This window comes from Peromyscus eremicus, chromosome 7 (assembly GCF_949786415.1).
Source record: "Peromyscus eremicus chromosome 7, PerEre_H2_v1, whole genome shotgun sequence".
NCBI classification, from domain to species: Eukaryota; Metazoa; Chordata; class Mammalia; order Rodentia; family Cricetidae; genus Peromyscus; species Peromyscus eremicus.
In genome coordinates this window covers 54363079-54375645 of record NC_081422.1, presented here as the reverse complement: position 1 = coordinate 54375645, position 12567 = coordinate 54363079, and the positions used below count along the sequence as shown (strand labels likewise).

General features: G+C 35.8%; 1 protein-coding gene across 5 annotated transcripts in view; it reads right to left on the bottom strand.

Moving 5' to 3' along the window:
• The window catches only part of Myo9a (myosin IXA), a 214235-nt gene that overhangs the window by 30410 nt on the left and 171258 nt on the right, over nt 1–12567 (bottom strand). For all 5 annotated transcript variants that reach the window (XM_059268022.1, XM_059268025.1, XM_059268027.1 and 2 more), the window contains 5 exons: nt 10453–10595; nt 7336–7559; nt 6796–6912; nt 6280–6468; nt 4263–4310 (listed from right to left, as the gene is read on the bottom strand). In XM_059268022.1, the coding sequence (XP_059124005.1) occupies nt 4263–4310; nt 6280–6468; nt 6796–6912; nt 7336–7559; nt 10453–10595 (721 nt within the window). The remainder of the gene's footprint in view (nt 1–4262; nt 4311–6279; nt 6469–6795; nt 6913–7335; nt 7560–10452; nt 10596–12567) is intronic.

The window sequence follows — 12567 nt, the reverse complement described above, 5'->3', positions numbered from 1 at the left end:
ATCTCTGTCTCCCAAGTGCTGGGATTAAAGGTCACTGACTCGCCTGGCAAATTTGTTCTTGTTTGCTCTATTACTGTTACGCGAGTTTCCTTCCCTGAAATAGTTCCCTGTTCTGCTTTCATGACACATACATTACCCTCTTTTATTCCTCCCCTACTTTAGATTTTACTCTCACATTTCACTTTCTACTTTCATGTTGTATGTATATATTGAACATACATAAAATTTAAATCTATAAGCTACATGAGATAAAACATGTGACATTTGTTTTAGACTTGCTTATTTCACTTACTATGACAGTTTCATACATATTACTACAAATGTCACAATTCCATTCTTCACAACTATTTAAAATTTCAATGTATATATGTAACATTTTCTTTATCCATTAATCTGTTGATGAACATCTAACTGGTTTTATATCTTAAATATTTTGAATAGTGCTACAATAATCATGACTGGGCAAGTATCTCTGTGGTATGCCAGCTTAGAATCTTTGAAGTACATACCTCAAAGAGGCACAGGTAGATTATATGGTAATTCTTTTGAGGAACTACCATACTGATTTTCATTGTGGCTGTAACAGTTTATATCTTCACTGGTAGCATACAAGTATTCCTCCTCTTCCCTCATATCCTCAATAATGACAGCGATTCTGACAAGGTGGAGTAGAACCTTAAAGCAGTTTTAATCTGTATTTCCATGATAGCTGAGGGTGTTGAACATTTTTCATGTATTAGCCTTTTGATTGTTTTTTTTTTTTCTTGAGAAATTTTCAATTCAGTTGAATATGTCTTATTTTGGTATTTTTTATTCATTCATTCATTCATTCATTCATTCATTCATTTATTTTGGGTTTTTTTGAGACAGGGTTTCTCTGTGTAGCTTTGGTGCCTGTCCTGGATCTCATTCTGTAGGCCAGGCTGGCCACAAACTCACAGAGATCCGCCTGCCTCTGCCTCCCGAGTGCTGGGATGAAAGGCGTGCGCCACCACTGCCTGGCCCATTTTATGTTTTTTGACACCTTTGTCAAGTATTAAGTATCTATGTGTTTGTTTATGGGTCAGCTATTCTATTTTGACCTAACATGCCTATTTTTGTATTGGAACCATGTTGTTTTGGTTATTATGGCTCTGTAGTATAGTTTGAGTACAAGTATTTTGAGACCTCCAGCATTGTTCTCTCTTCTTAGGACTGCTCTGGCTTTCAGGATATTTTGTGCTTCCATCCAAATTTTAGAAACTGCACTGAATCTGTAGATGGCTTTTGGTAAGTCTTAAATATTAACTCTGTCAAGCCATGAACATGGAGATCTTTTTCCCTGTTCTGGTATCTCTCTCCTTAATAAGGTCTTTGTGTGTGTGTGGGGGGGGGGGGGGTTGTTGTTCTTTTAAGCTATTATGACTAGGATTTTTTTTTTCTCAGCAAGCTCATTAGTGGTAATAAAAAGCTGTTTTATGTTAATTTTTTTGCTTTGTTTTTTTCAAGACAGGGTTTCTCTGTGTAGCTTTGGAGCCTGTCCCGGAACTCTCTTTGTAGACCAGGCTGGCCTCAAACTCACAGAGATCTGCATGCCTTTGTCTCTTGAGTGCTGAGATTAAAGGTGTGCACCACCACCACCCAGCTTATGCTAATTTTCATTCTGTCACATTGCATAAAGTGTTTATCACATGTAATAGTCTTTTGGTAGAGCCATTAGGGTTTTGTGAGTATAGAACCATGTTAATTGTAAATTGGGATAAACTGACTTCTGTTTTTATTTGTATTTCTTTTATTTTTGTTCCCTTGTCTTACTGCTCTGGCTATGATTTTGAATATTACATGGAATAAGAGTAGAGAATAGGCATGATTTTTTGTTCCTGATTTTAGAGGAAATGCTTTCAGGTTTTTCCCTACTTAATATAATGTTGGCTCTGGATTTATCATATATTCCATTTATTATGTTGATGTATCTTCTATTTCCAGTTTCTTCATGGCTTTTATCACAAAGGGATGTTGAACTTTGGCCAAGACCTTTTCTGTATCTACTAATATAATCATGTAATCTGGATCCTTAAATGTATTTATGAACTTTATTACATTTATTGATTTGCATGTCAGACCATCCTTGTATCCCTGGAATGAAAGAAACTTGGTCATGGTACATGCATAATTTTTGTCTTCATTAGGGTTTCTATTGCTGTGATGAGATGCTATGACCATGGTAACTCTTACAAAGAAAAAACTTAATTGGGGTGGCTCACTTACAGTTCAAAGGTTTAGTCCATTATCATTATGGTAGAAAGTAAGGCAGCACACAAGCAGATATGGTACGGGAGAAGTAGCTGAAAGTTCTACACCTTGACTCACAGGCAACAGGAAGTGATCTGTCTCACTGGACATAGCTTGAGCATATATGGGACCTCAAAGGCTGTCTCAACGCTGACACACTTCTTCCAACAAGACCATACCTATTCCAACAATGCCACACCTCCTAATAGTGCCACTCCCTTTGGGGGCCATTTTCTCTCTCTCTCTTTTTTTTTTTTTTTGGTTTTTCGAGACAGGGTTTCTCTGTGTAGCTTTGCGCCTTTCCTGGAACTCGCTTTGGAGACCAGGCTAGTGATTCTTTTTTCTTTCAAACCAACCAGTCTTCTTACTAAGTTCTTGAATTCTGTTTGCAAATGTTTTACTGAGAGTTTTTGTGTATGTGTTCATCAAGAACACTGACCTACAGTTTCCTTTATGGTGTATCATCATCTGGTTTTAGTGTCAGGGTGATGCTGGTTTCAAAGGTTTGGTGGAATTGAGCAGTACGTCTATCTGCTCTTCAATTTTACTTTATTGGAAGACTGTTTCTTAAATTAGCTACAAAGCAGTAGCTTACTCTCTGTATGTATGTATATATATATATATATATATATATATATATATATATATAGAGAGAGAGAGAGAGAGAGAAAGAGAGAGAGACATATATATATAATATATATATATTATATATATGTTTCCTGCTGATTGCCATTGTAACCAGTGTGATATGGGATCTCTAAGTAGTTACAGTTTACATCTTTCCTGATGGCTAAGGATGTTGATGCTTTTAGAAATATTTATTGCTCATTTGTATTTTTTCTTTTGAGAACTCTATGTTCAGTGCTTCAACCCGTTTTTTTTTGACTGGGTTGTTTTTCTTGCTACACAGATCCTATCTGTCAGTTGTAAATCTTAATTCCTCTGTCCACATGCTCACCATCTTGAAGTATTGTCTCAACTTATTTCTCTACCAGTTTCAGGACTAATGTTAATGTCTTTGATTCATTTGGAGTTGATTTTTATGCAGACTGAGAGGTGAGGATATAGTTTCATTCCTTTACATTCTTGCTAACTTTCCTAGCACCATTCTAATAATATTAAGGTTATAACCCAATAAGGCAAATCAACTTAAAAATGCTGAATAAATAATCCAACAATGAAATACAAATGACTAGCAGACATGTGAAAAGATGTTTAACATCAATGTAAATTAAAAACACAATACCACTACATACCCAAAAGAATGGCTGCAATAAAAAAATACACAGTAACATAGGATGCTCAAATTGCTCAAAGTGTTGAGATTAGAACTCTCTCAGTACTGTAAGTGGCATTTCCTACTTGGAAAACTGGTTAGCAGATTCTGAAAATTTTAACTAGAATATTATGAGCCAAAATTATATCTTCAAGATTATAAAAATCATAGCATACATTCATAAACCAACCCAAATGTCTATCAACTGGTAAATAAAATGTGAAGGAAAGGGTTAGGGCTATACTCAGTGGCAGAATAATTGCCTATCATGCCAAATGTCTTCAGCACAACCCTCCACAAAGTGATATGTCTACAAAGCAATTCTACTGAATACTCAATGTAGCTGAATACTGATAAAACAATATGGATAAATCCCAAGAATATCATATGCAAAAACCAGGAACTGTACAATTCCACTTCCATGAGATGTTCAAAAAGAGCTGAACTATAGAAATAGTAAACAAGTTGGAAAAGTTATTTACACCATTTCAAAAAAATATTCCAAATTTTCTTCCATTTTAGGAAACCACTACTGAAAGTAGGTGCTCTTGGGATTTCAGGTTCATTGTCATTCTAGCTTTTTAAAAAGCACGTGAGTACACCCTATGGATCTGGTAAACCTATTAGTAAATCTATCCACAGGAATATAAGATCTGCTTCAAGCTACTGAGCTGGAAAGTATTAATTTTTATAATATACCAAGAGTGTAACTTACCAAATCAGTTTCTTTTTTCCTCCTTTTCTTTCTTTCTGTTTTAGGCACCTAGCAGGGGGTGAGGAGAAGCATAAACTGGGATTACAAATGACTAACATACTCTCTTCTTTATTATTTGTAGAAGCTATTCAAAAATTTACAAACAGTTCTTTATTCTTCAAGAGGAATTGTACAAAGCTAAACCAAATATGAGAAAATATTTAAGTACTAACAAAATCAGAAGAATGGAATAACTCTTTAGAGACTGATCTCTCTCTCTCTCTCTCTCTCTCTCTCTCTCTCTCTCTCTCTCTCTCTCTCTCTTTTTCTCGAGGCAGGGTTTCTCTGTGTAGCTTTGCGCCTTTCCTGGATCTCGCTCTGTAGACCAGGCTGGCCTCGAACTCAAAAAGATCCGCCTGCCTCTGCCTCCCGAGGGCTGGGATTAAAGGCGTGCGCCACCACTGCCCGGCGAGACTGATCTCTTTTTAAATAGCAGTTCTATCTAAATGCCACACTATTAGACATTTTAATCACTAGTCAAATGGTTAGCTATAAAGGTTTTGCCATCTACTATGGACATAAACATAAAAGGGGCCACATAGAGCATGGGAAAGCTCTGTAGACAGATGACCTCTCCTAATAACCACAGAACAGAAGAGCTTAAACCTATCCTTTAACAGCCATCAACTTGCAAAACAGCATATAAATCTAGTAAGAATCTTCTGTATAACATACAAGCCCAATATCCACAACACAAGGATTTCTAGAACCCGTTTATATCTAGATTACTTTAAAATGACTTAAATGACTTAAAATTTTAATTCATAAGCTAAAATAAGTAAAAATAAAATAAAGCACAATTAACACAGACTAATGATATTCCTGAACAAATAATTTACATGTTATAAAGAAATACACTGATAACCTTGATTAGATAGCTATCTCTTTATTTAACACACACACACACACACACACACACACACACACACACACTCACTCTCATACTTACTTTTTTGTTTAGATTTTAAATTAGAATCTCTCTATATAAGACAGGCTGTCTTTGACCACTCCATTCTCCTGTCTTAAGTCTCCAGATTGATGGGATTACAAGTATATGTCATCACACTCAAAAAGTATATGGTCTCTTCCAGGCTGGCTTCAAACTCACTGTGTAACTAAGGGTGACCATGAACTGATCCTTCTGCCTCTACTCCCAGAGTGCTGGAATTAGAGATGTGTACCCCCACACCTTGTTTTATATGGTACTGGAGCTCAGATCTGGGATTTTATGAATACTTGGCAAGCACTTTAGCAATTGAGCTATGTTCCTGACTCCTACCCAACTATCTTCTCTTTTGTAACAAAGATTACAAAGTATTTGAAAGCTTTAAAGCAAAATTTAAATATCAAGCAGTACAATTTCCCAGCTCCCTAACAGGACCGAAAAGTAAAGGTTAATATTATTGATGTTTAGATTTCCCAAAGAACACATTTTTCCCTAAAAACTGTTTCAAGAGAGATCTAGTTTGTAGGTTCTTAGGTGAAAGCTAAGTGATACACATAATTCATTTCACCTTTAACCATATTCTTCAGAAGTCAATTCATAGATTAATCTCCATTAAAGATGAAAGTATAATATTGAGGGCACACTCTTATAATTGTGAAGGATATGTTCAATCAAACAAGTTCCGAAAAAAATATATGGCAAACTTACAACTGAGCTTGGAGGATCTAAAGTAATGATAGATTGTTATCTTCTTGTGGTATTTTGCTGAAATACATTGTTTTGCAGTTATTCATAGTCCAGGCTGCTGTTGAACTATGACTCTCCTGCCTCATGCTCTTCAGTATTTGACTACTGGAATGTGCCACCGTGAACAGCATAATCAAAATACATTGCATAGATGTAGGAAAAGCATAATGAAACCTATCATTTTACACAAATAATATACACTAATACTAATTAAAAAATGTTTCCTAAACAGATTCTTTACAAAGAATCCATAATTTAATGGAAATCAAACTGTAATTCATTCACCTTTGAGGCTGTGCTATCCAGAGTCTTGAATTCATTCATGTATTCATCTAAAAACACCTTGAACGTGTTAACCCAAACTCTCACTGGAGATTCATTCCAATCACGTTGCTCAAGTCTCATGGTCTTTTCCAGAATCTGTTCAAACAGTGCATACAGGTCTTTATATCGTATGCTTTTCCCATCATCCATCTAATGAGAAAAAAAAAAATTGTTAAGTTTTAGGAAGACATTCTTTGAAGACTGATTCAACTTGTACTGGGGAACATAGGTTAGGATCTTGACATAGTTTATAATGATCCAGCTCAAGAGGTTATGTAGTGTTCATAAAAACCCACTATAGTATAAAATGTAGGCAGGATAAACCTAAAAGACCTAACAGTTGAACTATAATAACTAAGCAAGTCCTAACAGTTGAATTAAGTCCTAAGAATTGCTCCCTTGAGTCTGACTTTATAGCTGATTAAAATTCCAAGCTAGGCTGAACTGTGAATATCCCCTAACATGGTCTTAGCTTACCGCCAATGCAGATGAGTAAGAGCTGAAGATATTCTGCCGAAATTCTTTCAGGGCTTTTTTAAATACAACATCCACTAATGTATCTTTCTTGCTGTCTTCATTATCTAGGTCATTCATCTAGGGACCAACCACAGAAAAATTAACAATTAAATCATCAAAAATATACAAATACTATGGTTGAAATGTCGCTTAAGCAATAACTATTCTAAAAGTACACGCCACTGGCCATCACAGTCCTTTAAGAAAAGGACAGTACACGAGATCACATCTAAGGTCCCTTCCAACATGCTGGTTCTACAGTTCTGTTAACAGAACAACTACAAATGTGCGACAAGCTTCACCTTCACATGTAACAATTATGAAATCACAGTGGAGACTAAAACCTTAAATCCTATCTGTGCATTTTCTATTATCTGAACTATCAATGCCTGAGTTATTGAAGAAGTTTTAACCCATCTTTTTACAACAGCATATCCTTTATACACAAGCATTCTTAAGTCAAATCTGCACAGACTAACTAACTCAGCAAGCAAAGTGTACCTTTTTCAGAAGAAATTCATCCATACTTTTTAAATCACTGGCACTTGCTATGATTTGGACAGAGTCATTTTGCCAATGCATAGAATCCAAAGCCACACTGCTGATTTTCACACCTCTCTTGCGCTTTGCCTTTGGAGAAGGCTCCTTATTCTCTTTGAACTCTTTTCGGCAACTCCCAGGTAGTTCTGGGCTCAAAGGAGGTGTTGGGTGATACTGGGTTAATTCTACAATTCAAAATAGGTTAAGTAAAAAAGATATACTTAGTTACAAAAAAATATTGAAAATCTTCATCCTACTGTTAAAAAACTTAGTTCCAAAGATGAACAAGAAGAATATGCAACAAACTAGCATATTAAAATACTGTTCATCCAGTTATCACTTTGCTATACTTGTTTGAAGGAGCATCCAGCTATATCTATGTCTAACCAACCAATAAGGAGAATTTGATAATTACATTTTTATTATAGTCTATATCCATGAACACATCAGCAATACTGTCTGTTGATAGTTAACAACTTGTTTGGGAATCAAGTAGCTTACCTGGCTTGCTTTTGCTCTAATATCTTAAGTATTTAGTGTTTTCTTATATATACTCCTTATAACTATCTAAATTTTCATATATTACAGAGAGAAGCACCACATTTTTGTATTTGTTCATACTAGGGAATAAAATTCTATGCAGCCCATTACAATTTAAAACCAGAACTAGATTAGACATGCAAAGCCCTATCAGAAGCCTGAGAAGACTGTTGGCCTCTTCTCATTTCACATATGCGCCTTTCTCTAACATGTATGCTCCTTACCCTCTCAACAGTGGCTTATCCTAATTCCATCTAAAAGCTAATCTTGATAATGAAACAAAAAGTATTTCCCTATATAATAAATGCCATTTCAGGCAGGAACTGGAACAAATTCAATCTCAAACCAAAATAAAGATACATACATAATACATATATATATATATATATATATTATACTAAATATATATGTAGTTAGATATAGCTATAAACTGACTTCATTATAACTTACTCAATAATTACTTCATTTTGCAAAGTATCTTACAAATGAAATAATAGTATTAAATAAATTATAATCTCAGTTTAGCATTAAAAACAAAGGCTACCTTACTAAATTTTTATCCAAACATATATAAAAAGCCATAATCCTAATTTTTATGAATGTCCTTATATAAATGACATCTGCTTATAATGTGTATTTTCAAATAATGAGCCTTATCATTCCTTTGGGGGGGGATTATATTGGAATACAATTACTAACAATGATAAATTTAGAATAATCAGTGTCAGATAAGATATTAAGAAAATGAACAATTAGAGGACAGGATGGGAGTTGAGTGGGGGAGGCTAGGGGAAGCAGGAGGGATGAGAGGGAGATCTGTGGTTGGTATGTAAAATGAATAAGAATCTTTTTTAATTAAAAAAAAAAAGAACAATTGAGTAATGCAATGGAGGAAATTAAGTTTTTCCAGGCAGAGTTAGATTAGGGTTAGAAAACCCTGAATTTATAATTTTTATCTGCATCAGTGGTCAGTTGACAGGAACAAAGTCACAAGATATGAAATGAGAGGCTAATTTCATCTCTACTATTCTTTCAAGTGCTAGTTGCTACTATTGAGTACTTTCAAATGTGTTACTGCTAATGTCCTAAAAGTCAAAAGAATAGCAACATTATGAAATGCTAGGATCTGCTAGGCATTAATGTATAGTAGATGTGACAGCTAATACTGTCAACTTGACAGGATCTAAAATCACTTTGGAGACAATCTCTGGGCATAACTGTAAGGGATTATTAAGATTAGGTGGGGTAGGAAGACAACCATTAAATGTAAGTAATACCATTTCATGGACTAGGGTCCCAGACAGCATTAAAAGGGAGCTGAGCTCTAGCATTCTTCTGTCTGCTTCCTGCTTCCTGAATGCAGACTCAAGTTCCTGCTGCCATGCCTCAGTTTCTCTCAAATTATAAGCCAAAATAAACTCCTTTTTTTTTGGGGGGGGGGAGGGTTTCGAGACAGGGTTTCTTTGTGTAGCAGCTCTGGCTGTCCAGGAACATGCTTTGTAGATCAGGCTGGACATTCTTCCTTTTTAAAATTGTTTTGATAAGGTATTTTGCCACAGCAACAAGAAAGATAACTAACACAGTAAATACCTGATGTATATTACCATGGCTAAGAATGGGGACTCTGTGCCAAGCATGAGACAGGATTGTCTCAGATTCCAGACCACCTGGGCTACAGTGTAAGACTTTGTTTTGTTTTGTTTAAAAAAAAAAAAAATCAAACCAAAGAATGTTATTCTTGCTGGGTGTGGTGGTGCATGCCTTTAATCCTAGCACCCAAAAGACAGAGAGGTGGATCTCTGTTGAGTTCAAGGTCAGCCTGATCTGTATAGCTCCATGACAGCCAAAGCTACACAAAAAGACCTTATTCTAAAAACAAAAAACACAAGAGAAAAACAAAACAATAGCAACGAAAAAAATAATGTCAATTCTGGAGTTTGAATGCCTGGACTCAAATCCAAATCTTAGGTCTTTTCATTTCAATATGTGTAAATAGATAAATCCTTGTATTTTGGTGTTCTTACCTATAAACCATGAATAACAATCATAGCAAAACCGGAAAAAACGTTCTGAAAATCAATAGATTTAGTATATATAACATGTTTACTATGGTTTTCCATAGCACTCAATAAGGAACTAATGCTATGAATTACTATGAGTATTATGTATTTATTAAATAAGTGAATCAAGGCTAAACCTTTACAATGATTAGGGTTGGGGATACAGCTCAATGGTAGGGTACTTGTTAGCATGTACAAGGCTATAGGTTCAAACCCCAGCATTACCAAAAAAGAAAACAAAGGCTAGTCCAAGATTCATTATCATTGAAGTTGTTGTCCTTTACTGTTCTATACCACATATTATTGAAACTTCTCATACAAGTAGAGTATGCCTTGCTTTATTAAGTAAGGAAGCATTTACCAACACTAGTCCTATCTCATTAAAATATCATTCCAACAGGACTGTCATTATGAAAAGGAAAGGCATAATACACTTTCAGAATGAGCAACAGAAATTACGACCCTTGTCCATTTTTACCATCTGAAAATGGATTAGCAGATGTCACATCTGAGCCAGCAGAGAGTGATGAGACCTCAGACTGGGGAGCAGGTTTTACTCTAGTAGTCTTCTTCTCTCCTTGTTTCCCTTTCGCCCAGAATCTCATCTTCGCTCTCTGGGGTCTGTTTTTAAAACAAAAAAAGGGTAAAATGGAAACCAGATGTTTCGGAATTTTTGTGTATACTTTATATACTTTCATATGTAGTAATCTATTTTAACTTTGATGTGTATTGGGCGGGGGGTGTAACAAGGTATCGAACTCTTGGTTAGACACATGCTAGGCAACACTCTACTGCTAAGCCACACTCCCAACTAATCTTGAATATAAAATACAAAGCCCTGACAATTTAAGTCATTTGATAAAATAAAACAGTCTCAAACCAGTGGAACTAGGATTTCAGCTTTACCTTCTTGATGCCAAACTGCCATCTTTTCATTGCTATATCTCACATGTAGCTTATAACAAAGAAAACACAAATAACTACTAACCACTCTAAAAAAGTTCCTTTATATTGTTAGCAATTTCTTTCTAATCTTTGTCCATAAGCATTTAATTTTTACTCACTGAAATTATGATTTCAATGTAGTTTTAAGTCTTTCTACTCACCAGCACGTTATGAAAGTTTTAATGATGATATTTATATTGAGTTGTCTATTAAAAGCATGCGGCTTTTCAAGACAGGGTTTCTCTGTGTAGCTCTGGCTGCCCTGGAACTCTCTCTGTACACCAGGTGTACACTACCACACCCAGTTGGATAGATGTCATTTTAAAATCTACTTACACTGTTACAATGGAAATACCTTTTGTTTGTTTTATAATGAAGTTTTTAAGTACAGCTCTAATTTTATCCATTATGTTGCTGGGTCCTTGGTAGGGCTTCAGTTCTATGAAATTTGGCCACAGTGACTTTTTTTTTTTTTTTTTTTTTTTTTTTGGTTTTTCGAGACAGGGTTTCTCTGTGTAGCTTTGCGCCTTTCCTGGAACTCGCTTTGGAGACCAGGCTGGCCTCGAACTCACAAAGATCTGCCTGGCTCTGCCTCCCGAGTGCTGGGATCAAAGGCGTGCGCCACCACCGCCCGGTGACTTTTTTTTTTAATTTATTATGTATACAGTGTTCTGCCTACATGTATGCCTGCAGGCCAGAGGAGGGTACCAGATCTCATTACAGATGGTTGTGAGCCACCATGTGGTTGCTGGGAATTGAACTCAGGACCTCTGGAAAAGCAGTCAGTGCTCTTAACCTCTGAGCCATCTCTCCAGCCCCACCCCACCCCCTTTTTTGAGGCAGTCTTAGTGTGTTGTCCAGGGAGACCTCCAACTTTAAATCCTTTTCCTTCCGTCTCCTGAATGTTGTGATTACAAGTATGTGTCACCACATCCAGCCCGAATTATTTTAGTAATAGTTTGCTCCTCTACATGTTTTTCTTCATATCGGGTAACTGATCTTTTAAACTGGTTCTAGAATTTCCTTATCTCAGCCATCTATTTTTCTTTTTGTACAACTGCCTGAGATCTATTCCTCACCTGTCTTCCCTCTCATTACTTACTGGTATTGGTGTATGTACGTGTGTGGTGCCAAGTGTTCTCAGTCACTCTCCAGCTTCCTGAAATGAAGTATCTCACCGAACTTGAAGTTTTCCAATCTGGCTAACCTGGCTGGGCGGTAATCTCAAGGGATCTACCTGCCTCTTCCTCTACCACTGGCATACCAAGATTTTTATGTGGGTGCAATGGATCTGAACTCAGGTCCTCATGCTTGCTCAGCAAGCACTGTAACTAATAAGCTGTTACCCATAACCCCATTATCATCATTTTTAATTTCCCAAAAGTATTTTTATTATGAATGTTTCTCTTTAATATACTTTGGTTTCAGTTATATTTATTATGCAGTCATTTCATTATTGGTTTTGGAATTTTCTACCTTCCTTGATGTTATATTTTTATTGGTTCGTTCTGGCTCCTTCAATATAGTGTTCTCTCAAATGTATGGTGATCACTAATATCTGATTATGATGAAGTGTTAAGTTTAAAGTGTTGCTTGGAAGCTCTAGTGTGTACTAGCAGAGCTCCTAAACTACTGTCTTCCTTATAGG